We start from the raw sequence: 27,666 nt of genomic DNA, 5'->3' as shown, positions 1-27,666 counted from the left end.
TATTTTAGAGCAAAGCCACATTGGGCTATCTGCTGCGTTCACTGCATGAACCTAATTCAGGATTTTATCGTTGTAAGTTCGTAGAATTATTGCTGTCTTACCCTTGAATAGGCAAACTGAAACTGCAGTCCACAGCAGGCGATAGGCCAAACAAAGAATGTATTAGGCCTCAACGTCACAAGTGATATTCTCAATTTTATCTTTGGCGACAAAAATCTATAACATACATATATAATCAAGATCTAAAGTAAATGATTTGACAGTGGGTTGAGTACTTTACATACAAAACTATTTTGGAATCTCACTACGTTGTTAGGTCCATATCACCATCTGGTTATACTCCACTTGACGATCGTGCATGTTGACAATAACCATGTGGCATAGTTTCTGTTGCAATAGGCTAAGTCCTAAAGCTATGATCTCCAAAACACTCCACTCCTTCATGCGTGCTTTGTATAATTCATCTATTAGAATGACTGTTTCCCATAGCCTTGTGATTTGAGTGATATGTCTTCACCTGGACTAGCAAGAATACACATTTCATTCTCCAGCTGTTTGAGTTATGCGACGGTTGAATGGAAGGTATGTCTGGAAACATTATCTTGGGGAATTATGTCATGCTGGTCTCGTTTCCAGATGGAGGTTCTTCTTGATTATATTACGTCCTGTTACCTGGAGCACGTGGTTGGCTTCTCCTGATGACCTTTGTGTTGGTGACTTCTCACCTGTTACAAGACACTGTACCTTTTCCCCTATGACTGATATACGACTTTTTGAAGGTTTTCTTCTTCTTCTTTTTTTTTTTTGATGGTCTGGTACTCAAAAGTCAATCCATATTCCCTTGTTTTCTAGTGTCATTTAAGTATCAAGGATATCCTAGTCTTGGAAATCGTTAATCCACGATCTGAACACATCTTTATGATATGACTACAACTATTTTGCATCAGAAAGGATGATACAAACCCTTCCTAAAACCAATCAGTGTTAAATGATGAAAACTTGATGGTTTCTCGATTCTTGATGATCTTATATGTTAAATTGAAGTTCAAAGTGAATTTTAAAATCTTAATTCAAAGGAAAGTGGGTAACTAGGGAGAACGTCACCATTATCATTTACTTATTTATCTGTAAATTTAGATCCATAACCCCTTGTTTTTCAATGCCATTAAGTAGCAGCGTTATTCTCCGTAAATTTAGAACTGTTGATAAAACGTTTTATTTTGTTTCATTGACATGGCCCTGACCCTGGCTCAACTATAGGATAAGAGTAAAACCATTGAAATTCTGAGAAAAAGAGCATTGTAATTTTACAAAGGTACAGATATTATCACAAGGGGATGATTTACATGAGTATAGCAGATCCAATAAGGAGAAAAATACAATGTATACGAAGTATATGATAATAAAAACATAATGAAAAAGTAACACCAGGTCTGTAATTATATTTGTTTTAAGAGCTAATATGATGGTTGGTATAAATTGTTTCAACTTTTGCAGAGAAATGTGATTTATGCAGTTAGGTGTAACAAATTTTACAAGTTTAATTACACTCCAGCTTATTCTGATTAACTTGGAGTCTCCGATCTGGCCTCTACGCAATGATCCTTAACCGGGTGAACCAATGGTCCTTGATTCTTTTTTTTTTTATATTTTGCGTTTTTTTTTTCCTTTTTAATTTTTCAAATTCTATACCTGGTCTGCATTTTTATTTGTTAATAGTGAAACTGCAGTTTATTACAAGTGAAAGTAATAAGTCCGAGGATAATATTGATAGTTGTATATAGCCGATTCTGGTTTTCAATACATTCAAAGCATTAAAATAATACCATAACTGAGCAAATCCTTACACCCAGTAACCTTTACAATAACCTAGGGATATCCCCTTTCACTACAGAGGGTATATTCAACTTTGGTCCTTATGTACGTGGAGTTTTCAATGTCATCTGTCGGTTGTAGTGTATATTAATTTCAATAGAAAAATATACTTTTTATAAAGTTTTTCAAAATTTGTGCAAAGATGATGCAATATATTTTATTACTTGTTACGCATTTTTGAATTTAATGTAAATTTTGAAAGTATATTTTCATACTGTATTTTTTTTCACATTTAATCACGTTTTTTTATGAATTATATGATTTCAAAAAGTTGTGAAATTCACACACATAAAAAAAGATAAATAAAAATTATAAAATCACAATTCATTCAGAAAACCTAAGAAATTTGAAAATAAGACGAGACTTTGAAAAACGTGATTTCAAATACCTAGTGTTGTATGCTATGTTTATCACTTTATAACAAAACATTTGTCTATCTCGGTTGTTCTATCCTCTAAACTAAAAATATTAATAAATAAATTAAAAAAAATCTTAAAGCCAGCCTTTATCATTCACATATTTATCAAGTTTTCGCTTAAACTCTCTTAAATGTACTGCCTCCACAACATCCAGAGAGAACCCATTCAAAAGGCCAACCACCCTGTTAGCTGAAGATGACTTTACCCCGCCGAAATTCATATTTGTGTCCCTTAGTCCTACTATTCTCACTGTTAAGTATGAAAAAAATTGATGCATCAACACTATCAATTTCCTTTACAATCTTAAACACCCCAGTCAAATCCCCTTCAACTCTTTGTTTTTTAAGATAAAACAATTTGAGAGATTTCAACCTCTCCTGGTATGGCAACACCTCCATCCCAGGCACCATTCTAGTAACCCTTCTCTGAACACGATACCACAAATGTGGCCTAACCAGTGACCTATACAATGAAATTATAACATCTTTAGACTTTTATGCAATATTTCTGTAGATACAACCTAAAATCTTATTTGCCCTACCACTAGCAACAGCACACTGCTTGAATAGTTTTACACCAAGTTCACTTTCTTTCATGACACTGTTAAGGTTATTCCCATCCAAATTATACTTATAATTTAAATCATGATAGCCCATAAGCATTATCTTGCATTTATTATAATTAAAACCCATTTGCTAAACTCACTAAAGGATCTAAATCCTTTAGTAAATCAGCATCATTCTCTTCATAGCTTGTTACATTCAAGTTTGATCAGATATGAAAACATCCGATATCTTCTAAAGATTCTACATAACACTAAACACTTGCAACAATAGAGCTGCTTACGAGAACATCAAAATTACATCCAATTATTTACAAGAAGTTCGATGCATCACATCTGTCAAAAAACATTTCACCCACTTAATATGTTTTGGCTTATTATAATAATAGTTTACACTAGTTCAATTATATATTTCCTATTGTTATTATGAGTTTTAAAGAAGACTAAAGAAGGTGATCCCGCTAGTGTAGATTTAAATGTTACTACTTGTTCCTGTAATTCTCCAGGTTAATTTCAAGTATTCCCCAAGAGGTATATGCTTTTTTATGATCCATTTACATCCTGGAAAAATTTCCTTCCTCTATGAACACCAATCATGCTTCATAAATAATAGGTGACCTCTTAGTTGTTCAATCAGCATCATCAATAGTACTCCCATTTTAACAGTTCTGATGTCAGAAATGTAACTATTCTCATAAGTATTAAATCTGTTAATTTATAAAATAAACTTTAGTTTCCAGCCACGCAATCTAGTATTTTATTGAATGTTTGAAATAATTCTTGTTTTATTTATTTCGTTTTTTTAAATTTCACGCAAACCTACACAAGGGCTATCTGCGCTAGCCGTCCCTAATTTATCAATGAAAGACAATAAAGGGAACACAGCTAGTCATCACCACCCACTGCCAACTCTTTTACCAACAAACAGTTGGATTGACCATCACCTCATAATGCCCCCACACCTGAAAGAGCAAGCATGTTTGGTGGGATGGGATTCGAACCAGCGACCCTCAGATTGTGAGTCATGCGCCCTAATCACCTGGCCATGCTGGGTCCGTTTATTTGGTAGTACATTCGTGTTGTACTTTGGACTTCTGGGTTAAATCTAACTTTTATATTGATGCGGATTGTACCCAGTGTTGCACCTCTATGAAGCATTTTGATAAGGTATTATAGCTAGGTCTGGTGGTTGTTGTGCTTGTTTACACGGATATCATACACTAGCTGGCTCTGTACTAAAATACATTGTGCTTGTGTCAGTGATTTGTAACTCTCAAACTCGTATATCTTCTTTGATTTTTTACGTCATCTTCATGTAAGATCTATTAACTGCTTTTCACTATCAGGGTTGTCATTTCCATGTCTATCTCACGTTTAGATTTGTCATTTAGTGAAATCTCACCATTCAGCGGCATGTATTAAATTTTTATTTGCCCAATCAAATGCCATTTGCATTCATTCAATAATCCCAGTTTTATAATATTCAACTAATTTGTTGGTCCCAAGTTTTTCGAACTCTATCCCAGTATTGTGATATATGCTAAATGTTTTATATATGCATTGGTTGCTAGGTGATATACAGACCCGCCGACAAGGGGGGAAACTGCTCGGGGGCCCGGCGAATGAAACCTGGTTATGCCGTAAAGCCCGCAAAGCATCTTTAGGCTAAATCTTCATTTAATGATAAAAACCATAGTTTTTGGCTTTTCTTTGCATATAGACGCTTGGTACATTAATAACGACTGAAATAATAATTTGAGTAATAATTAATATGTATTTGTTACTTTATAGATTTAATAGACATTTGTTGTTACTTTATTAACGTTTTTACGCTTACACTGAGGTAAAAATGGCTGCTGCTATGATTTTTTCTGGTTTATGAGCTCGTTGCTGTCCTAATTAGGATCTTCTTTTTAATAAATTTTTGAAAATATTAAAAAAGAGAAAAGGGGCTCGTGCTGGCTCTCGCCGTTCCTGGTGATACACAACACTCCCCCATAAGCAACTTACAGCTGTTTTTTTTTTTTTAAACTCTATCTTAAGTTCCAGATAGAGACACAACTGCACGTGGCCAAACAAGTAATGTCTTTATTCCACGTGAATGACAATTAACCCATTCATAAATGTGGTTAACTCATTCAATTTCATTTGATCTAGTCTAAGTAGCACACATTCACTGCATTCCCTTTCTTACAATTCTCATTTAAAAAAAATTATTATACGAATTTTCTTAATGTACAATATGTGTCATTTATTAATTCAACTAGCTTATTCATTAATTCATTAAATTTTCATAACTGAAAGTAAAATTTCACAGTTTGAATACACATATATATATATATATATGAATAATTAAAACACAAATCAATTACTTTCTTAAATAAATAAAGATATGGAATTTGAAACACAACAATAAATCAAAGAATGAGTGATAGCTTGGAAATAAATTTTTAAAAATTAAAACTTTGTGAAGCATTATTTTATCCTTCTCTAATAACTTTGTGATATGCAAATATTGCATATATAACTCCTCTATAATATATATATATCATATGTACAAATATTGAACTTTTTCTTATTTTCTTGTTTGAAATATTTTAAATTTACTTTCTAGGAGAGTAGTCATGAAATTTTTTTTACTGTTTTATGAGAACAGATGATAGTGTCCATCATTCTCATTAAATCATCTTAGCTCAAGGACAATGGTGGAAAATTGCACAGAAGGGGTAACCTGACTACATTTACTCAGATCTCCATTTTGTGCAGCAAACTGAATAAGTCAGCATTCAGTGTTCCTGAAGCCCATTCTCACTTCCATCCATCAAATAATTCAGCAAAGGAAGATTTAGGTCACTTTTTAGGCAGTTTTTCAGATAACTATTTGATAACTTAAATGATCTTGTAATAGATGTTGTTGACTGCCTGGAAGCTGACTAATTGCGTATGTGAGACTGTAATTTCAACCCAATAGAAAATATAACTTTCCAATGGACAGAATTTAAGAGGAGGTTAGCTGGGTACTCCAAATAGCCAGGACACACGATACTTTACTCCAGCATGGCATTAGCCAACTGAAAAAGTCTTCTGGTTCATAAGTTTGTGGACAGGTTTCCTAATGAGTCCATGTGACACTTCTAGGGCATTAGAACATTATATCAATAACTAAATGTGTCAGACAACAAGATTTGAGGTAGTAACTTCAACTAAGTTGCCAGAGTAGAAGAAAGTTGTAGATATCAGTGTACATTTCCAGTATACTTACACCCATTGTAACTTTATAATGTAGATATTATATAATATTTGCTATAGTATTTCGATTTTTCAACAGCAATGCTTTATCCTTTTAATACATTACATCATTGTCAAATACATTTGCATTCTCATTAGAAAAATGGATTATGTTTATTAATGTTTTTTGTGTAAAACAATTCCCAATGAAAACTTGTAGTTGAAACACTTGATTGATTAACATTCAGTTTTTAATGAAATTTTAACTTGTTTTGATTTTAAAAATACTTTTGATACATCCAAGCTAAATAGATAAAGTATTTATCTGAATATCCTAATTTTCGTTTTAAAAGTTTATTATTGAATGCAAAGGTTTTGGGGTTTTAAAGAGTATCAATAAATACATTTGCACAACAATATAGGTTCTAATGAAACTTTTACTTCATTTCTCTGTGAAGAACATATATCTGACTACATGCATACAGTTGTCTCTTAATTGAACACTATCAACTAAATTAGTACCAGTTCATCATTTATGTTCCTATTATTGAGAATCATTGAAAATAGGAATATGAAATTTAATACATTCTTGGCAGCTGATTAGACACAGTAGTTATGAGGAAGGAAGCTCATCATAATACTGCTAAGCATCCTTCACATGTTAAACTTTAAGGTTATTTATTTACCATGTTTTATAGGTGGAAGTTAAAATTGTAGTAACTTATTATAACTTCTGTCAACTTCCTTTGGTTGTTAACAATACTTGTGATGTTGATGCACACATACAGTTACAGATGATTCAAAAAATATCAGTTTACAATACATTTCCTATCATTGAAAAATAACACCGAAGCACTAATTACTTTGGCAATAATGCAAGATAAACTCGATTTGAGCACAACTAAGATTTTTTTTTAGGTACAGCCTAGTCCTCTATTAAAGTGCTAGTCAGTATTTTTTAGCAACTTGCCCTATGATGTTTGAGATTTAATAAGTTGTAAGGTATGTCACTGTTATGGATATATATACATATGTGAAAATTTTGAAAAGTATGGTCTATTCAAACTACCCAATAATGTGTCAAAGGGATTGCTATAAATGAGAGCTCATAGAAAATATATAAGACAATGCTAATGCACTTAAATGTTAAACATATAATTCTGATAAGCAAGTAACAACACATCTAAGAATGAGATATAGCAATTCACTCTAAATTAATTCAGAACTGAAAAACCAAAATGGTACAACAAATATCATGTATAAACAATGAATATTAAAGACCCTGAATTGCTGTTTTACTTTATTTTAAACATATTGCATATGAAAATTCCCTATATACACAATTTTATTCATCCTACAAATGAAAATAGAGAGGAATATTTGGCAATTCAGATTATACTGAAAGTAAAGCATGGATTGCTTGCCATTATTATGCAATACACGTAAAACAATGGGACATAAACGTGCTTATATAGCATGGCAAATCTGTTCCATGTTTTAAATGTTACAAATACGTAATCCTGGGAGAAAATATTTGACTACTGAAACCACATTATATTAGTATCAACAAATAATCTGTGTCTAAATAATCATGTATTTCTAATCAAATGTGAGAAATCAGTGCATTTTTAGTTACTTACTCTTCAGTTCCAGCATGCTCTAGTAGAGTGAAGTGGTAACATCTACACATCTTTATCTCTCTATATTTTTTTCTTTGTATTTACTAAACATTTCAAATTAAAATAAGCATTAAAATAAAAAAATCAAAAAAAATCTTACAATTAGATACTAAAAGCCAAAAGTACAGACATCAAATTGAATAATAAACTTTAACTGGAAATTAAACATAACTGTCTGTTTAGCGAAACTGCACTACTAATAAGTAACATGACAACTAACATCATCAGAAGAAACTTGATATTCAGATAACTTCAATGTTACGGTCATCGAGCAGTCATCAAAAGAATATCTCAGATACAGATGACAGTAAATTTTAATATTACTTACTTGAAACTTGCAATGAGACAACTAGTATTTTTGACTGGATATCAGGTTTTGGGTATCTAGCTCCTCACATACAATCTGATTTATATATTTATGGATCAGGTAGTAGATGTGGCCATACATACTGCAAATGGATCATAAATGTGAGCTACCACTTCGTTGTAGTACAGTTTTACCCTCAGTATTTCATTGTTTCATTTTGAAAGTTTAATAAGGATATACAGTTCTGCATGAGTGAGTGGTCATTGCAGGTCCTTTAACAGAATGTGGAACATGACTGCTTTGTGCTCCAAATCCCCTGCTAAAACTGTTGTTTGGATTGTGCTTACTGTTGTTGTCATTGCCGCTACCATGACCACCTGTGGCATACAGTGGTAACACAACAACTATATATATTTCAGCTAAGAGGACTTCCTCTCTTTATTACCAAGGAAAATGTTACTAACATAGAAGCTAGAAGAAAGCACCAGTGAGCTAGATGGTGCAATACCTATTATGTGTGATGCACATGCAAGTAGCATCATTCCTGCATAATATTGTAAGATAATCCACAGATGGAAATACTGATTATCTGATTAATCACAAAATTAATATCAGATTGGATTACATCAGATAGTGTGATATTATAATGGATCAGGAAATCTTCCATCACTAGAAAATGTCCTAAATTATTAAAATTAGCATACATGCTGATAGCAGGAGAAGATTTAGCATTAAGTAAAAAATGGAGATTTTAAAAATTTTCTTTATACTATGACAAAGTTTATTATAAATTAAAAGTAGATTGATAAAATTAGCAATATTTAATTAATCACATATTTTAGTATCATTACAACAGTTGAGAAATTTTTTTGTTAGCTGATCTACTATGTTGCAATCTCCAAATATGCCTAAGATAAAGTACAATTGGCAAAACATAATTTTTTTCTTTTGTACAAGTACTCCATATCTGGAAACAAAATATCTTAATTCTCTATAAAATGTCTGCTTCCTATCTACATATTTATATTTCACCTGAAAAAAAATCTATGCTGAGAGATTCATACTGGTATGAATTACTCTCATTCAAACTGGTGTGAATTATTCTCATAAACATAAGCAGCCCTGTATTTCAAAATGACAGAGAACAGATATGATAATGCCACTGCTCCTTGAAATATCATCAGGCAATCTAAATTATTTTGAAACTAAATGCCACTTTGAACCAAAAGAATTTACGTACATTCAATGCAATCTTCGTTAACTGTCATTTTGTGATGCAATAACAAACATCTCAAACAATGCATGAAATCAATTAAATGAGTAACTGCTAATTTATTGAGGTAAAATAATTTTTTGGTATTTTAGTAAAATGACTTAGTAGTTACCTTATATTATGATATAATTGTGAAATATTTTACATAACTAACTGCACTACATATGATAGTATTATCCTATAACTAAATATATGTACTTAATACCTACAACTTGAAAAAAAAAAATTGATTTTTGAGACTAGATACACAATCTTGATCTTTTCCATGCAAGGGCTAGTGAAATAAGGATTAAATGTATTTGTAAAATTATCATTAACAAACTATTAAGATAAAATATTTGTACTATTACACATTTTCTACTACAACTATCAACTAAGATCAATTAATACGTTTATTTATCTAAGTATATTTCTCAAATACTTATAAGCCTTAAATAATTTCACCATCTAAACTAATACTGTTGAATGAGCATGACTACGATGTAGGTACTTAAAAAAATCCTTAATATTTTTCACAAACAGATCTACAATTAAAATACTGTAAAATAAAAATTTTCTTTAACAGTGAAATAAGTAGTGTATGTCCAAGCATTTTAATTCATTAAAGTAATATTTGTAACTCTTGGTAGAAAAACATTTTCTTCAGTTCAATATTTAAGAGTACGAGCTTTCTAATAAAAAACTGCACTTCAAATACAATATTTATTGAACCCGATAATTTTTTTAATGCTTTGAGGTAATGTATGAATAAGTATTAAGACTTTTCTACAGGTATGGTAAAGTTTCAAATTTTACAAACTGTAGAATGTTCCATGGTTGTTATCTAAATGGAGCTATGTATTGTATAATTTCTTTTGCTTTAGAGAACCAAATTTTAAGGTCCTGTTTTATGGATAAAATTACAATTTAAAAAATCATTTCACTTTAAAAATTAAATTCTAAATACTTTTTATGGTTAAAAAATCTAATTTTCTATAATACAGCACATAAGTAAATCTTAGATTTATTTCCAGTTGTTGATTCTGAACTGAAGGAGAACAAACTTTTAGATAAAAATTGGTGAGAAATAGCTTAAATGTAACACTAAAAGGATAACGTAACACCTTTCAACTAAGGTAATAACCTAAATTCTGTATTGTCTAAATACTGAATTAAAAATAAATGTGGAAATAAACATAGCAAAACATTCTAGTAATCGTTTTTTTATATAATCAATATTTTACTTTTATTCAGTGTCTCAAATCTAAGAATGTAAATTCCTGCTGTAACCAGCAAGAACTATATCCTGTATTCAATACTGTAAAATCCTGTTCTAACCAACATGATCTTATTTGCAATCAAAATATGTATTACTGATATAATCAGTAGTGTCTTGCTTTCTTAAAGCATACTTTCTTCTCATATATATATACACACACAAGATTTTTCTATTTCTCATATTTAATATGAAAACAAAAAATTAATAACTTGCTTAACCTAAAGTATAAAAATAAATTTATATTAGCATTTTCCTCCATAAAATTCTCAGGAACATTCACACAATCCCACATTTTTTACTCCAAAACATAAGAATACATTAATAAAGAAGAAAAGATAATACAGAAAAATGTGACACAAGAGACTCGTGCATAAACTTAGCCTCCAGTAAGAAAAAAATAACAAAATGTTTCTTTAAGTCTGTAAGTCAAAAACTCGAGTTAAAAATGTCTTTCATAACTGTACTCTGAATGTGTATAGCTGTCTATAAATTGTTCAAAGACAAAGAAAACTCCACTGGTTCATAGTCCTTATCCCCCCTATAGCTAACATAGAATTTCTAGAAACCACATGCCTCAGATAAATATGACACAATTAACTATTATTATAATGCATAATGTTAAGCTTACAACTTCATGTGAAACATGCACATACAGTTTCTAATTCTTTATACTGAGAAAATAATAGTAAATAACCACATCAAAATGATTTAATAAAGCAATTAAAAAAAATTAGACCTAATAAACTAGTCCAAAAAAAAACCCCTTTAAAATATCTTTCTTTCAGTAATAATCCATTTTTCATTTTAAGATATCACAGAATAAAACCTTTCTGTACACAACATGAACATGACAGTGATTTGACATCTTTAACAATGTCCTAAATTTTGTACAGAAAATGTTAGATCTGCCTTGATAAAAAGGTATTTTCAGGTAAAGTCTTACAACATTTGCTACTTGTGTGATCATTTATCAGATTCAGGCTTGGAAATAGATGTTTGTAATAAATTATTAAGAGTTAATGGCTGAAGAAAACATTAAAAATTCACAATGATGCCCAAGTAAAGTACATTTTCTAAAATGCTTTCTTTATTATAAATTAATTTTAAAACTAATTAAAGGTCAAAGCTAAATGATATACAGTTTTATTGCATAATCAAGGCATTTCAGAATAGCAGCTATTGTTTGTTTAATTCCATAAAAAGATTAACTAAAACATGCAAAATAAAAATTTATAAATAATCTTTAAATACAATCAGGCTTATACATAAATTTTTTCTATCTTCTATTCAAATTTAGTATACATATACAAGTTACAAATGATGTAGCAATGTTGATTGTTACTAGAAAAATAGTGGCCCTCTACTACATCCTTTAAAACAAAGCCCAATCAAAGAATTTAAGATTATAAAATTATGATAATCAGTACCATTCCGGAAAACATATAAACTAGATAAACTTATGAAATACTGTGAAGTTTATTTTAATATTCTAATAGTTGCATTATTCATAATGAACTTTTCTTTGGCACCAAAATAAAAAAAAAGCATATATTTTTCATTTGAAAAAAAAAAAAGACTATTACCTAATCAAAAAACAATCAAACTTAATAAATTCCTTTTGTTAAATTCAAATATGTTAGTAAATATGTAGCAACTATATGGTAACATATATCACGTATAAAACTAATTTTCAGAGGTAACTTTGTGGACTGTAAGAACTAATAGATGGTCATTTCTTATTACACATCAAAAAAGGGTAGAAAATGTGCTTTTCAAAGAAAGATCAAGGCAAAAAAAACAAAACATCTAAGTTATTATTTAAAAGAATCTTAGCCACAAACCCATTTCTTTTGTTGCACACCTAAAACTCAGATTACATCAATGAAAAAATGTAATTTTATATTAATTGAATATTTGAAAAAAATTCAAGTAAACACTTTTGTCATTATTTGTTTTTCCAAACAGATGAATAAAATTTACCCTAATGATCAAATACAATTTAGAAATGTCATAGACAAACCAGAGGAGAAAAGAACACTGCAAAACAAGTAACAGTATATTAATATAGAATGTTTATTATCTAATACTTCTGTTTGTTATTTATTTATGGCAAGGCTACCAAGGCTCACCATCCCTAATTTTATACTACTGACCAGAGGGATGGCAGCCAGTTAGATGCACCCTACCACCCACCATAATAAAGGACTGACTGTCACTCTTGTAATATATCCACAACTTAAATTTAAGGAATGTTTTGTAGTATCATACCCAGCTCTAAAAGTCAGAGCTCTACCCCAGGGCCAACTCCTGCTCCTAATATTTCTAGTCAACATTTGTAAAAGAAACATACTACTGTTCTTTTTATGCCATAAAAAATGGAAGTTAAATTATACACATCCTTTTCTTAGCTTTTTTTAATCCAGGGTTACAGTGATCAACCATACTGTAACCCTTTTTATAAAAGTTCATTATATTGCTTTCTTCTTTATCTAAATTACTGAAGTTATAGCCCACCTACTTTCTTTTAAAATTAAATTATATTTCAGTAAAACCTTGTAGACTACTCATCAATAAGACTTAACAAACAATAACCTTGCTATGTAAAATAAACCACACAGGCTGATTACTGTTTTCACAGGCCTTCTTTTCTTGAAACTACTTTTTATGATGCTGTCTTCCTTGCACCTGTACTGTGATTAAAAGAGTTATATTTTCCTCTAACCTACGTTTCAGGATCAGTTATTAAAATAATTCTGTTTTAAGGCAATACTCAAATTACACACATGTAGTTAAATGAAGCTTTGAAGAAATTTTGGTTCATGTTAAAAATACCCTTAAGCTGAAACTAACTTAAAAATGTTTCCTTATTGTTTATATAATTTTTTCATTAAATATGAAAGCATAGTTTTAATAATATATCTATGGTCAAAAAGACAAAATAAATTTTCTTAGTTATCCAATATTTTAAATCCTAACACTGTCCAATCAGGTAGTCTCAAAGAAGATACTGCTAAAACCTAAAATGTTTTTTATACAAAATTTGGCAAAAAAAAAAAAGTAGCAAAAAAGAAGACTCACAAGAACAAGAAATTTGATTCATTTAGCATCACACTTCCCAATGTGTAAAAATGAATTAATAACAACCATACCTATAGCTAAATAACCAAATTAAAACATACTTGTTTTTACAAACCAAAATGTCCAAAATATGAAATCTAATTAGTTGCTACTTATACTTACTAGTATTCAAGTTTAACAAAGTATAGAATTTCTAAATTGATATACAAAAAATGTGCTTTTATAAAATCATATTTTTTCAATTACTGTTGATTACCAGCAATTTAAACATAAATTAATAAAAATAACAGATTATGACAATGAAATCATAATCCCATAATCACAGATATACCTAAAGTAATCAGATAACACAAAACAGCGAAATAATTAACATCTTTTCATATAGATAATTTTGTGCTATCAACTAATATTGATAGAATATTGAACAAAATTAAATTTTTTTTCAATTATTTTACACAGATTAAAATACATAAATATTAATTACATTTAGTAACTAATTAAAGTAAATAAAATCTCATTAAGATTTTATATTTAAGAAACAACCTAAACTGGTATGAACTCAGGAAGTATCAGTAATTTATGTTACCCATATAAAAAGCATACAAGTATGTATTAATGCACTCTTGATAAACTCACAAATTCCTGTTTAAGACATAAACATGAATAGTTTGTCCAAAATAGGCTTACTGGACAACTATAAGTTAACATTCTAGTTTTTTGATAGGTGTCAAGTTCATAATTAAAAAAAAATTTAAATTCTACATCAGCAAATGTCAAATAATACACAAGATATCTCCACTGATAAACACAACAGTGAAAATAAAAATCAAGGAATTTAATATTTTGACCAATGGCACGACCTTCTAACTGTTATCTTTCTACAGCTTGCACAAATGGCTTTATGTATTCCCTAAACAGTTGCACATATATGCATGTAAAAAGATACAGATGTGAAACCTGGGACAATATATCTGATCAACTGCATGATGTAGGTGGTTGTAGAAATTCACTGATATCTGAGGCTGATGGGATGAGCTTGTCATTTTCAGCTGAAGAACTTTTGCCAGATTTCTTTGGCGGTGGCAAAACTACGGGTAGTACAAATATGGCTAAGAGAGCTATTATGTGTCCTGAGAAATAGAAATTCCTGAGGAAGAACATCAAGGATTAGTGACTGTTTTATTAATCTTGCATAATGTAATTGCACTTTCTAAATGAAATGGTCATGTACTAATTTAGTCTGATTAATAAATTTAATCTAGGAGTATATATAGCAGAGACAGCTGATACAAGTATAGAAAACTCTTATTTGAAAGGCAGAAAACAAATAATATTTCGATCTCCTTAGATTGAAAATAATATTTGAAAGAGTGACCATTATTGATCAAGTGTTGTGGAGAAGACTGTATTAATAGGTATAAGATTATAGAGGGCATTGTAAATATTTAACCTATTATATGGTAGTTAACATTAAGGAATAATTAGTACAGATATAAAATTGTTCCTTGGTGCTGGTTTATTGTGGGTTTAAGTTATTGTATTAGAAGAACTTCCTTAATATTTCATTTGTTTACTTTGGTTTCTTTACATAATTTTCTAACATACTGTGGTTATTTGAGACACAATGTTCAAAAACATGGGAGGGCGATTTTTTATGTTCATTGAACTTGGTTTCCATTTTTTGGCTTGTTTCTCCTACATAGAAATCAAGGCAGTTGTTGCATTGTATTCTATACACGACATTAGTATTATGATTGTCAGAGTAGTTTGTACACGGTATAGATTTTAATTTTGTACCTGGTTTTTGAATGAATTTGGCATTTACTGGAATGTTACATTTGGTTACGAGTTTCTTTCCAAATGTTAGTTATTTTGTCCCTGATATCTTGGATGTACGGTACGCAGCAGTGTAGTGTTTTGCCGTTAGTTGTTTCATTGTCTTCTAATACAAGAACTTAAACCCACATTAAACTGGTACCAAGGAACAGTTTTATATCTGTATTAATTATTCTTTAATTTTAACTACCATATAATAGGTTAAATATTTACAACACCCTCTATAATCTTATACCTATTAATACTGTCTTCTCCACGACACGTGATCAATAACAGTCACTCTTTCAAGTTTCATTCTCAACCTGATGATGACCTAACGAAGTCTAAACGTTATTTGTTTCAAGTGGGTTCCTGTCATCATGAACTAATTTAGGAGGATGGAGTTATCTTATCAATACTGCTAAAATAAAAAAACTAATTCCACAAATAAAATTAATACATATTTCAGCTGTAATGTTTAAATACACAAAGACAATTTAAGTTATTTAGCTGAAATGTAAAGGTATTTCGATAATTTGTCTAGCAACATAGGAGGGGTGATCCGATATCAAACCTTTCCAATATAATGAATAAACAGTGTAGGAAATGCAATAGATATGGATAAGTAATTTTGTAGTACTTTTTTTGTTCAACTACATTATCTATTCAACAACAAAACTTACTTGTACCTATCTATTTTACAGCTTGTATTAAAAATATTTTTGACTTACAATGAGACATAACACTGAGAATAGAAAATAAGAGTAACAAAAATTCATATATTGTATACTTAAGTAGAACTAGTAATTTGTTTTAAGGAATTTAGATTTTTGAAAATTAACCAAAAATTATCTAGCTCATTGAAGTTTCAAAGAATGAACAAGTATTTAACACATGAGAAGATTTTTCTTGTTTCTTAAAAACAATCACAGGCACAACTGTTTGGGGGGGGGGGGGACAATTACTCTCTTCTAGTGTTTCATATCACTTTTTTAAATTGAGGAATGATACAAATGTGTAGTTTGTGCAGTCACTTTCATTTAACAAGTTTCCAGTTTGTGCCTACAAGTCCCATATAATATCCACCAATTCACACATTTCTGCCTCAGCAGAAAGTTTGCGAGCATGAATCCTCATAACAACTATAGAAGGTGGGAGAATTGATAGTTGGGACATGATTTTCAACAGTTTCTAAACTCTTATAAACTATGTGAGTGATAATTTGGTAAATAATTTTATTTGAGAATAGAATAGGTTTAAAAAATTATTTTGCCAAAGAGAATAAAAACTATATCAAAATTGTCTTCCACAGTAAGTAGAAAACAAAAGGCTCAAAATTTAGCTGTCATGTCTTATCAGCTAAACGAAAACTTACAATCGAAAAGAGGAAAGCATGTGAGGGAAGGGAAATGAAGTGTATCCCTAGTATTATGTATTTTATGATAACATGCAAACCAGTATTTCTGTGCCATTGCCACATTTCATAAATATGTTATTATTCAGCTTCTTTTTTATTTCATTACCTTTGCATAGTTTATAGTCTACAGACAAGCTTCAGGAAGCATCTGGTTCATTTTATAATACCTCATTTATTTACTGCATAAAACCTGAAAGTAAGTAAACTCTCAAAACTTATCTTATCTTATCAGTTGAAATTCTTATTATGTAAATTACTGTTGCCCTATAGTCACCATGAAAATAGATATAATAAAATCCCTTGGAATTTATTGTTATCACTGTTATTATTGTATTGGTACAAAGTTAAGGTAGTCAGTCTCAAATCTAAGGCAACCTTATTTTTCAAAGGTGAGAAATTTAAAAAAACATTAAATGTACAAAATAGCAAAGTTGCTGTTTGTGATAAAAAAATATTTATAAAAGAAATATATGAAATAATCACATAAAAATTTCCCATAATAAATTGCGTTTTAAATTTTTATCTGTAAGAAACTCAATCCTGCTTAAACTTGCTCCCCCCTGTCTAGTAAAATTTGAAATAGTGCTCCTGAAAACAATTTCTTTGTGCAAAGATCAACGTCAACAAAGTGCTCATAATGAATTTACATTGTAAATGCCTCTGGGGTCCTTAATAGCAAGCATCTGGTAATCACAGAAAAATAGTGCCAAAGTGTCAGGTGTTGGATGATGAAAAATGTCACTTAAACTCAAAAATATGCAAGTTTTCAGCATTTCAGTTTATTTTGTGAATAAGATACTTATTATATCAAAAGCTTATCCAAAGCACTGATAAAAATTATCAATAATCCACTACAACATCACAAACTATGAAGGCATCAACTTCTACTCACGTCTTTTTTTTGGGTTTCTTAAAAATATGTTTTCAATAGACAAATTTACATGTAAGCAATGTTCCTTACCAATAAACCTTGAGAGAGGCCATTGATTCCAAGAGGATAAAAGGAAACACTATGTAGGCTAAGGCCACTCGTGTAGCCAGACAAGAAAGGATGTCATAAAACACTGCCATTGGCCTACTGGTTTGAAAATATGGACGTACACTTCGTCGCACCTAATTCAAGGTAAAACATTTTCAAAATACACTTAGATGATCATTCTATCTTTTTATTTAAGGTGATCAGTCTTATAAAGTATATGTAGTTCATATAAAATAAGTTAAACGAGAGAAAAGTGTAATAATTTCATATCATACATTATCTTTAATTTATTACCTTGATAACACACCTTGTCAACACACGTAAGTCCATACGGAATAGTTTCACTCCAAATTAATTGCAAGATTAAAAAAATGCATGGGGAAACAATTGGAAGTATTATGTTTTATATAGATAGAATTTAAAGTATGTTTCTAATAAAATAAAAAAATTAATATCTTGATTAGTTCACAAACTGATTATTCATAAAATATTTCTTGATTGAAATGTTTATGATCCTCAATTGTCAATGAATATTTGACAGTAGGAAACTAATGTCATAAGTTAAAGATAGCTGAGAAATATAAAACTCAAACAAGCACTTGTAGAATTGATTGTTTATCATAAATTTTCAAGCTTAAACTCTGCTTCAGGATACACCAAAAGTTATTAAATCTACATTAATATATCCCTTCGATGATTTTTTATTTCTTCTATCAATTACTTTTACCATTTGGTAATTTTACATCTACGGCTCTGTCATATTCATCAACTCGTATCACAAAACCATGTTGTTTTTCTAAAAAAAAAGCTCATACAATCAAATTCTTTATTCATCCTTTATAGTTTTCAAAAATCAAAATTAAAAGAAAAAGTAATAATAGAAAGAACATTACAAGTAATTAAGTTTAATATATTATCTCATGCCATCATAAGTTTGGAATTTTGGTACTTGTAACCAGATAAAACACTTTTGGTACAAGCCTAACTGCATAATTCATAACAAAGTAACCAATTTATATCACATTTCAAACAATTTTATTTCAGAGCAAGACTTAAACTAAATGTTGTACTGAAACTTACAGAACGAGCTGCCATAGTAAGTAGAGCTCCACCAAGAAAAGTGAAGTAGTACCCTGGATAAAAACCATGCCAGATGGCTGAAAGGATGTAGGTTACCAGTGTTTTATGTCTGGCTGCCCTATCATAAGCAATCATTTTTAACCAATTCTGCGTTGTTTTGTTCCATGTTTCAAGGGATTCTCTGAAGTTCACTGACAGCTGTTAACATACATACAAATTATATGACAAGAGATTTCTTGTATTACACATTCCTCTAATGAAACATACAGACAGAATTTTATGTGAAACCATAAACTTAAAAGTACATTTGCCCACTAAAGAGAAAGCTTATGCAATGCTCTATCATATTAAGCCCTATGAAAACAAACTTTAAAACCTTAACAACTTTATTTGGTCTTATACATGCAAGAATATCAGAAACTTGGATCATTTAACAACTAATAATTTGTAAAATTAATATTTCCTAAGACTATATGCCTAAGTAAGTTATAAAATATTTATCAAAGAAGTTATAGATATAAAAAAACTATTTTTTTTCTTTAAATGAAAGGTTTAGAAGAACTTTAGTGGAAATAAATGAGACAAAAAACACACTAAAGTTTTACATTTTTTTATAAAAATATCGATTTTCTGTTCAGAGTATATAATTCAGATAAGATTTTACTTCCACAATACCATTGTACCATACCTCAAACCTCACAATGTCAACATTAGATAGTAAATCCCACTTCGGCTGATTATCACTGGAAAACCCACTGAATCCTTGCCCTGCTGCATTGCAAACTGCTTCTCCTAGAAAACCAAGCAAACACATCACTAAAAATCTTAGAATGAAGAAACCTTTTTCAGTTAAAGTCCAATCTAAGAAAGCATTAGATACAAAACTAAGTCTTTATGTCAAGTCTTTGAAGCTTATAATTATGAAAATGGACACTGACAAAAATGATGCTTGAAAAAAAATTTAAACAACAATAACTTTTGAAATATAAATATGAAACTAATTCATTAGTTACATTTCACATGATGCCCAAGTTACACCTCTCTACTTGAAATATTTTATAAATTTATATGTTGGCACATATTGAGTTATAATACTAAACTGTATAACACTAATATTTAACCAGGGGCATATGCAGAATTTTGAAGACTACAAATAGAAATAAGAAGCTATATCATTAGTTAAATTTCTTATGATATCTAAGTAACATATCTTCATTATTTACCAGTATAATCTTACCTAAAAGCCAAGCATGATAATATTTGCTTCTTACTACTGATGTTGCAACTAGGATGTATAACATTTGTGCATGCCATGGTGTTTCACTTAAAAACTTGTCTTCTACAAAATGAAAAACAAAATTACGTATGAATGTGTATGCTTTATTCTAAAACTTTCCATTCTATGATTGATTTGAAAGAATTTTTTTTTCTAAACACAAATTACAAATTAATAAAAAATATTTAAATATCTATTCTACATAGCTGACGTAATTGTAAATTTTTACTACAGAGTATCATACATATTTATACACAGCTTCAATTACTATTTTCTAAGCTAAAGCTATGAACTGTCAATTTTGTTAACTCTTTTTAATTCAGGTACTTCTACTTTATCAAATTTAAAATAATAGATTATATTCAGTTAATCTGGAAAAATAGTTTTTGATTGGCAAATAATTTTATGTGGATAAAAATGTTTCAATGAAATCAGTAATGTATAGGCCATGTATATATCTGTGTACACTAAAATAAAGATAAATAAATGTTATATAACTTATTAAGAAAATATCAAAACTTTACAAAGCATGTATATGAAAGAAAACCCATAGTTTCAATGTGGAAGGATACCTGACAAACAGTTAGGCCGTTACTGAGTTCTACATTATGACATGAGGAGACTAACACACATGATGAAAGTTCCTAAGCCATAGAGTGAGCTCTTTTTCAATTAATTTAAGTCAGTCATACACAAAAACATTGATCTGTGTAAAGTACGTATAAACCAAATATTACATCTAAAATCATGTGATCAGATTCATTTAACCCTTTTGCAATGGATACCCCTTTTAACACTTTTCTATGTTAAATTCGATAGTTAATTAAACACCTTTATTAATAATGTACAGTGCCTTGCAAAAATATTCACCCCTACCAATAATGTCCCATTTGGATGAAATACAAACAATGTAAACAATTATTTTTAATGAACTTGTTTTTATTCAAAACTCTAATGATCAAACTTAAAACTATTACGTGTGAAGGAGGTTGAATGTTAGCAAAACCTGCAAAGGAAATATATAAATTGAAAGTTGCTGATTGCATATGTATTCAACCCCTTAAGTCAGTACTTGGTGGAAGCATCTTTGGCAGCAATAACTGCTTTGAGTTTTTTTTGGATAGGTCTCTACCAGTTTTGCATAATGGGATGGCAAAATTGCTCCAATTCTGACATTCAACTTCAAAGTGTCGCTTGGCAACACAGCTTTGACTTTGCAAGTGGGTGAGGCTGACCTTAAACTTAGAAATATTAGAACGTGTTCACATGGGGAGAAATTCTTGGAAGGTATCCAGAAGCTAATGAAATACAGCTGCAGCTGTACTTTGACCATCTATGCCAACAGTCTATATTAGCTACTCACAGTTTCTTGTATAAGAGCTCTTAAAGTTGAGAAATCTAACCTCGAGCGGATCACTGACAGCAAAAACTGCTGTTTTAGATGTTTCTTTTTAAAATAAAGGAATAAAACTTAGATAATATAAAACCTTAACATAATATTTTGGGACAACATGGGACCAATTGGTCCATCTTGGCTGTTAAATAAAAACATACTTGATAATAATAATTTCATTAAAATACATTTATATTAAAGTGGTTTAATTAAATTTTGAATGTAATTCAGAAGCATACACAGAATGGGGTTCAAAAATGGCATCAATTCTATAGAGTTAAGCCACTTTTATTACACTCAGACAGAGACCATTACACTAATTTTGTGACCTTTCAAACTAATCTTTAGCATCTGAACAAAGGGGTTGAATACTTATGCAACTGAGAATATTCAAATTTTCTTTGAAAATCTAACTTACTTAAATAATATCACGTTTTTTTAGCTTTCTCAGTTTAGAGTAGATTGTGTGGATTCTAAATATAAAGTACCATTTGAAAGTTTCATGATTGCAAGCTCAGACCGCAATAAAATGTGGAAATTTGCAGAGGGGTGAGTACTTTTGCAAAGCACTGTATGTGAACGAAATTAACATTATAATGTATGTTATGATTTAAAGTTTTACGTTATTGAAGTTTTAAGTCCTTTATTTGAAAAGAGACTTTTAAAAACTAATTAAAACTTCAGATGTATTGTCATGTGAACGACAAGTTATGAACATTCTCTACTTTGGCACTCTGTATTTTTAATAATACAATGGCAGTTGTGTAGATGTACGTCTAAACTGTAAGATGCTTACTTAATTTTTTGACTCATACATTTCAAAGTTCTCTGAATGAACACTGTTGAAACAAGTAATAAATTTTGTCAAACCCTGACAGGTGCCACGCCCACTTTCAACAAATTTGTTCAAGCTTTATAGTCTACATGTAAAGGTTACATACTCATGTGTATAGTTATTAGAAAGAGCTCACTTTACAGTATAATCTAACAATGGTTATTTTGAAAGTGAGGCACAGTTGTCATCACAAAATACATATAACTGACTGCACTATTGTTGGCTGATTGATCAACTACAGCCCTTATGGGTGTTTCTTACCTAAATATGTTATAGTTAGAGATATAGTTTAAATTGTATTTAGGTCTTACTTATATATTTTAGTTAATTATGTATTAATTATATTTTAAAATGCATAATTGAAAGGTTTGAGAATTTTTTAAACATACATTATATTTTGCATTAGTTCTCAAGACTTATGATATCATGTGGTGCACAACAATTTTGCCAAAGGGTTGCACATGTCTGCCAGAGACACTGTAATATGCCTTGATGGTATTACTGACTTGTGTCAAGATGAATAATAAGTGGTAAATGACAAGAAAGGAAAATCTCTTAAAGATATTCTACAAAAAATTAAAAGATATGTGTTTTTTTTTTCTGTTTCATAATCTTAATTTCATTGCATTGTATGTTGGTGATAATAGCTAGTTAGTGATATGCTAGAGAAAATGCAAAATAAAATATAAACATTTACCTTAAAAACAAACTTTTGATATTCATTTAAGAGGTTCTAGAGATTATGCAAATAATATATGAAAACTATAAGATGAAGAAAAGTATATAATACTTAAAATAACCTTGTACTTGATTTATTAAAGAGTTTGAGTGCAAGTAACTACAGTAGATAAATAATATATTTTTAGTAAAAACACTTAATTAAAATAATGTTATTCTTTATGTAAAAGATACTAGTGATTTTTAATAAAATCTTAAGTTTTGAGAGGTTACATAAAGAAATCTCAGAATCGCCATATGTATTGTTGTATAAGTGAAATTTGTGACACATTTTCTACAAATTACATGAGCCTGATGTGAAAGGGTTAAATGGTATTTCAAATTCAATAAACCTATTGAACTAATTCAATTAAGTAGTTTTAAGTATAACCTACTGCAAATTTTTCTATTGTGCACTCTTTATACTAAAAACCATATTAGGACAGTAAAGAATAATATGATTAAAATTAATATCTACCTTATTGTGAAATAATATCATAACTTGATTGCTTTGAAACTTGATTACATGCTGTTTCTGTGATTTTCTACATTACTTAAATGTCACTTAATAACATTATTGAAGTCAAAAGCATAATCACTGATGCTGTTATTCAGACTTTCCAATGGGTGATATGTACATTAAATTATAACTTTTTGTAGCTCTTGTATATTGTCAGGTCCAGGATTTTCAGAAAGCAGACATCGAGAGACATATGCTAGCTACACCATATGCTGTATCAACCAATATTTCATTACTGTTTTGATCCAGCACAAGTTTATTGATTTGTATATTAGTGTGTTTCAGTACTACAGAAATGAAAGACAAAGATATGTATAATGTAGCCTCTTAGGCATAATACTCAAACAGATGAAAATTGAAATTAAATATCTGTTTCTTTATAAATGTGAAATCATATCCAAATTCCAGTTCAATTCCTGAAATACTCTTGCCTACCTCCCCAAACCTAGTGGGTATATAGTTTTCCATCATGACTGTAACTTAAGAAATATAGATTACAGCAGGAAAGTAGAGCTTGTAAACAGCATCCTGATGCATGCCCAATAAGAAATATGGAAGGTGAGAGAGTGGAGGATTCTGGGTAAGTCGACATGTGGTCGACAACATAAAGGCAAATTTAACAAAAAAAAGATTTTAGTATTTCAGAGATAAGTCTACTTGATTTGAAAATTGCTTTTTCTAATACATTTTTTTTTTCACTGAGATTTTTCTTCTAATTATCCAAAAAAAAAGAGAGAAAGGAGGAGAGAAATGCTCACCTGTCAAGTATGTAATAGGAAAATGTGGAACAACAATCATCAGGAAGAGAGCAAAGAAAATGCTAACTGCTACTTTCTGCATTACCTGTTCCTAAAATACCAAAATAGTAAGTTAGTAACAAATAGTAAGAGATGAATCTCAAAATGAATGATATAACTGTGCAATAATGTTTGAATTTTTTTTATTTGTTTGTTAAAGACTGTTAACTAAACATCCTTTTCTTTTCAAAAATGGTTTAAGATGATTCTTTCTTTATTTTGATAGTTTAGCCAAAATAAATCTAGAAATAGCTACTTGAAATATTTCTCAGCCTGTAACTAATTTTCCATACCAAATAAATCCAGTCCTAAAGTTCTTCTTCTGAAATTTACTACAGATTCTGATTTAGATAATTTAGGTATTATAATATTAAGACTAAATTTCAAAAATTAATTATAGTTTCATAAAAAAGTTACATTCAATCTTGCATACGATCATAATAAAATTAGAAGATATGTATCACATATAATACCTTAACTAACTTTTTATTTTACTTATATTACACAACAAAGTAAATGAATGAAAAAATATTTAGTCCATGCTTACCATTGGAGGACCCTGGTAGACCAGTTGTTTAGTTATTTCATCTACCAGCTTGTTCTGGAAAATACAATTAAAGATAGTGAATATGTGATGTTTTAATTTGAAGAAAATAATAAAACTCCAAGAAACAAAATTAAACAAGCATTTCATCTAGAAAAACATTTATAACCATACAATTCAACATTTATGTGTGCCATAAAATTTACAATCCTTCCTAAAATTGGAAACTGATGAGGGTTAATGTTCATACTATAAAGAATTTTATAGTGCACAGAAATGGTTGATAATACCTCAATTTCAGTATCATCTAACACAAGTAACTAGTGTGTATAATTATTAAAATATCCATTTGTGAAATACAAGTACACCTACAATTATATTTAATGTATGCAAAGTCTAGAAATCTATGTAAACTAAAATAACTTAGTCAAATAAAACTACATATAATTAAGTTTGTACCTTATGTTAATAGTACATACAAAAAATTATCAAGCCAAACTAAGTTTATCTTTAAAGTTATAGTTAGGTTCACAATTGTAGCATATCCTTTGTTGTTACAAGTAATGATAAAAACACATATCCTAGAAAAATCTAACTAAATTTATTAAAATTAAAGAGAAAAATATAAATTTATATGTAATTGTGAAAAACCAATTAAACCTATAGTAAGTACATTAAATTAAACTGTCAGTCAAGCACACTCACTAATAATAAAATTATCCATCAAAAAACTCAACAAAACTTCATAAAGTTCAATATACTTATCAATTTTTGTTTTATATAAATCACATGACTAACCACAAATTCAAAGTTGGACTGTTCTTAAGTCTATAAATATAATACAATATGAAAACTTAAATGAATATGGATAAGCCTAATACATTCTTATATTACTGAATGGTAATATTTTATTATAGTGTTGGCCAACTCAATCTGCTAAAACCCTTTTGTTAGTTCAGATTTACTTAAAAAGGTTTACAGTTTACATCACATTTGAATCAATGAATGCCTAAAAAAATATCACATCACTTAAAGCCAATACAAAGTCAATTACCACACTTTTAATCCTAAAAACCACACTATACTACAAAAACCATTTGTTGTTCTTCTACACTATTATGATCCAATAAAATTTTACTGAGTTATTTTTTATGACCTCTCTAGTAAACATTGGCAAGTGTCTACTCTACATTTGAGACTTTTGGAGTTAAGAAGTTCCATGTTGTATATATTTTAACTCACACTGTTCTACAGGGATCAGTACAGTTTAACTCATTTACATGAGAAGAAGTTAGGTTGTATATTCCAGATTTTAATTCAGCTTCATATTTTCCTACCCGAGAAATATGAACTTGTAAAACCTTTTCTTTTAATAAGATTATATTAAAGAGCATAAAAAAGAAAACTCTTCAGGGTTTTTACTACTTAAACTTTATGAATAGATTTCAACTTTAAACTCATTGACAATCCCCACAGCACAAAGGTGATAAGTAGATATCTAATACCTGTTCCCTTCCTCTAAAGCAATGACCATCTTGTTTGCTGAACATCACAACAGAGGACTAACTATTTGCAATACATGTTCATGGAAGTGCAGTGGTTTGATGATAAAACCTTCCACAACATAATACTTGGATGTTAAGAAGCTTGCCCCGAGTGTGGTTCAAATCTAGGATTCAATTCATATTGGTGTTTTGAGGCCAATGCTCTACTAACTGAGCTATTAAACTCTCTTGCTAAGGGCTTGGTCAATTCAACCTAAAAATTGACCTTTTCCATATTATAACTTCTAATATGTTTTGTGTATCTTCACAAAATTTTGCAAGTTTCAGTAAGCACTAAGAGTCATTTGTAAACAACAAATCAGAATTTTAAGGAAGTATTTTCACTAAATACTTCTCCATAAATATATACAATCAAAGTGTTGACTGCTCCAAGTGCAAAATGATTTTCATGTTGAGATTAAAATACTTTTCTTCATCTCAAAAGTCTCAAATTTCATTTGCATTATCTCTAAGACTCCTAAATAAATTTAAAACACTTTTTTTTTCCAGTAACACTTTGTATTTTATCTGTTATTTTCTCTACCCTAACTCTATAGAAGATTGGTAAAATTGATTGACCTCATAACCACCAAAAAACAAAATTAATGAATATTACCCTTTTTTATTTCTAGAATGACTTCAAATTATAACATGAAACTACATTTGTTTATCCTAAATAGCTTTAGACTTGTAACAGTATACATATGTTTATACTTAATTTTTTGTTTTATTGCTCTCTGAACCATATCTAACAAATTTTCCTGTCACATAAGTTGTAAATAACTTAGCAAATGTATAATTCACGTTACCATATCAAATTACGTAATGTGCAGGCTACTCGCAAGTGTACCTCATGAAACATTATTATTATTATTTATTTACCTAATCTAACTTAAAAAATTATTATTTTTATAATAATAAATAAAGAAAACAGATGAAAAACATATAGTACTTATCTGGGTCTTCTGTTTTTTTTTTTTTTTTGTCAACTGTCAATGAAACTTAACCCTATTTATTTTTTCATACTAATGGTAATACTGCACAAAACACTTTTTTATTTAATTAAATAA

General features: G+C 29.5%; 1 protein-coding gene across 1 annotated transcript in view; it reads right to left on the bottom strand.

Moving 5' to 3' along the window:
* Positions 1-6,503: 6,503 nt before the first annotated feature.
* LOC106457991 (lysophospholipid acyltransferase 1-like) overlaps positions 6,504-27,666 on the bottom strand; it is a 58,873-nt gene continuing 37,710 nt past the window's right edge. Inside the window, exons 7-13 of the mRNA XM_022384104.1 lie at positions 25,056-25,109; positions 24,470-24,560; positions 20,208-20,309; positions 19,659-19,762; positions 18,971-19,168; positions 17,873-18,024; positions 6,504-14,826 (exon numbers count right to left, since the gene is read on the bottom strand). Of these exons, the coding sequence (XP_022239812.1) occupies positions 14,655-14,826; positions 17,873-18,024; positions 18,971-19,168; positions 19,659-19,762; positions 20,208-20,309; positions 24,470-24,560; positions 25,056-25,109 (873 nt within the window). The 3' untranslated portion in view covers positions 6,504-14,654. The remainder of the gene's footprint in view (positions 14,827-17,872; positions 18,025-18,970; positions 19,169-19,658; positions 19,763-20,207; positions 20,310-24,469; positions 24,561-25,055; positions 25,110-27,666) is intronic.

The sequence above is a fragment of the Limulus polyphemus genome, unplaced genomic scaffold (genome assembly GCF_000517525.1).
Source record: "Limulus polyphemus unplaced genomic scaffold, Limulus_polyphemus-2.1.2 Scaffold401, whole genome shotgun sequence".
NCBI lineage: Eukaryota > Metazoa > Arthropoda > Merostomata > Xiphosura > Limulidae > Limulus > Limulus polyphemus.
This window is presented reverse-complemented; position numbering and strand designations above follow the sequence as displayed.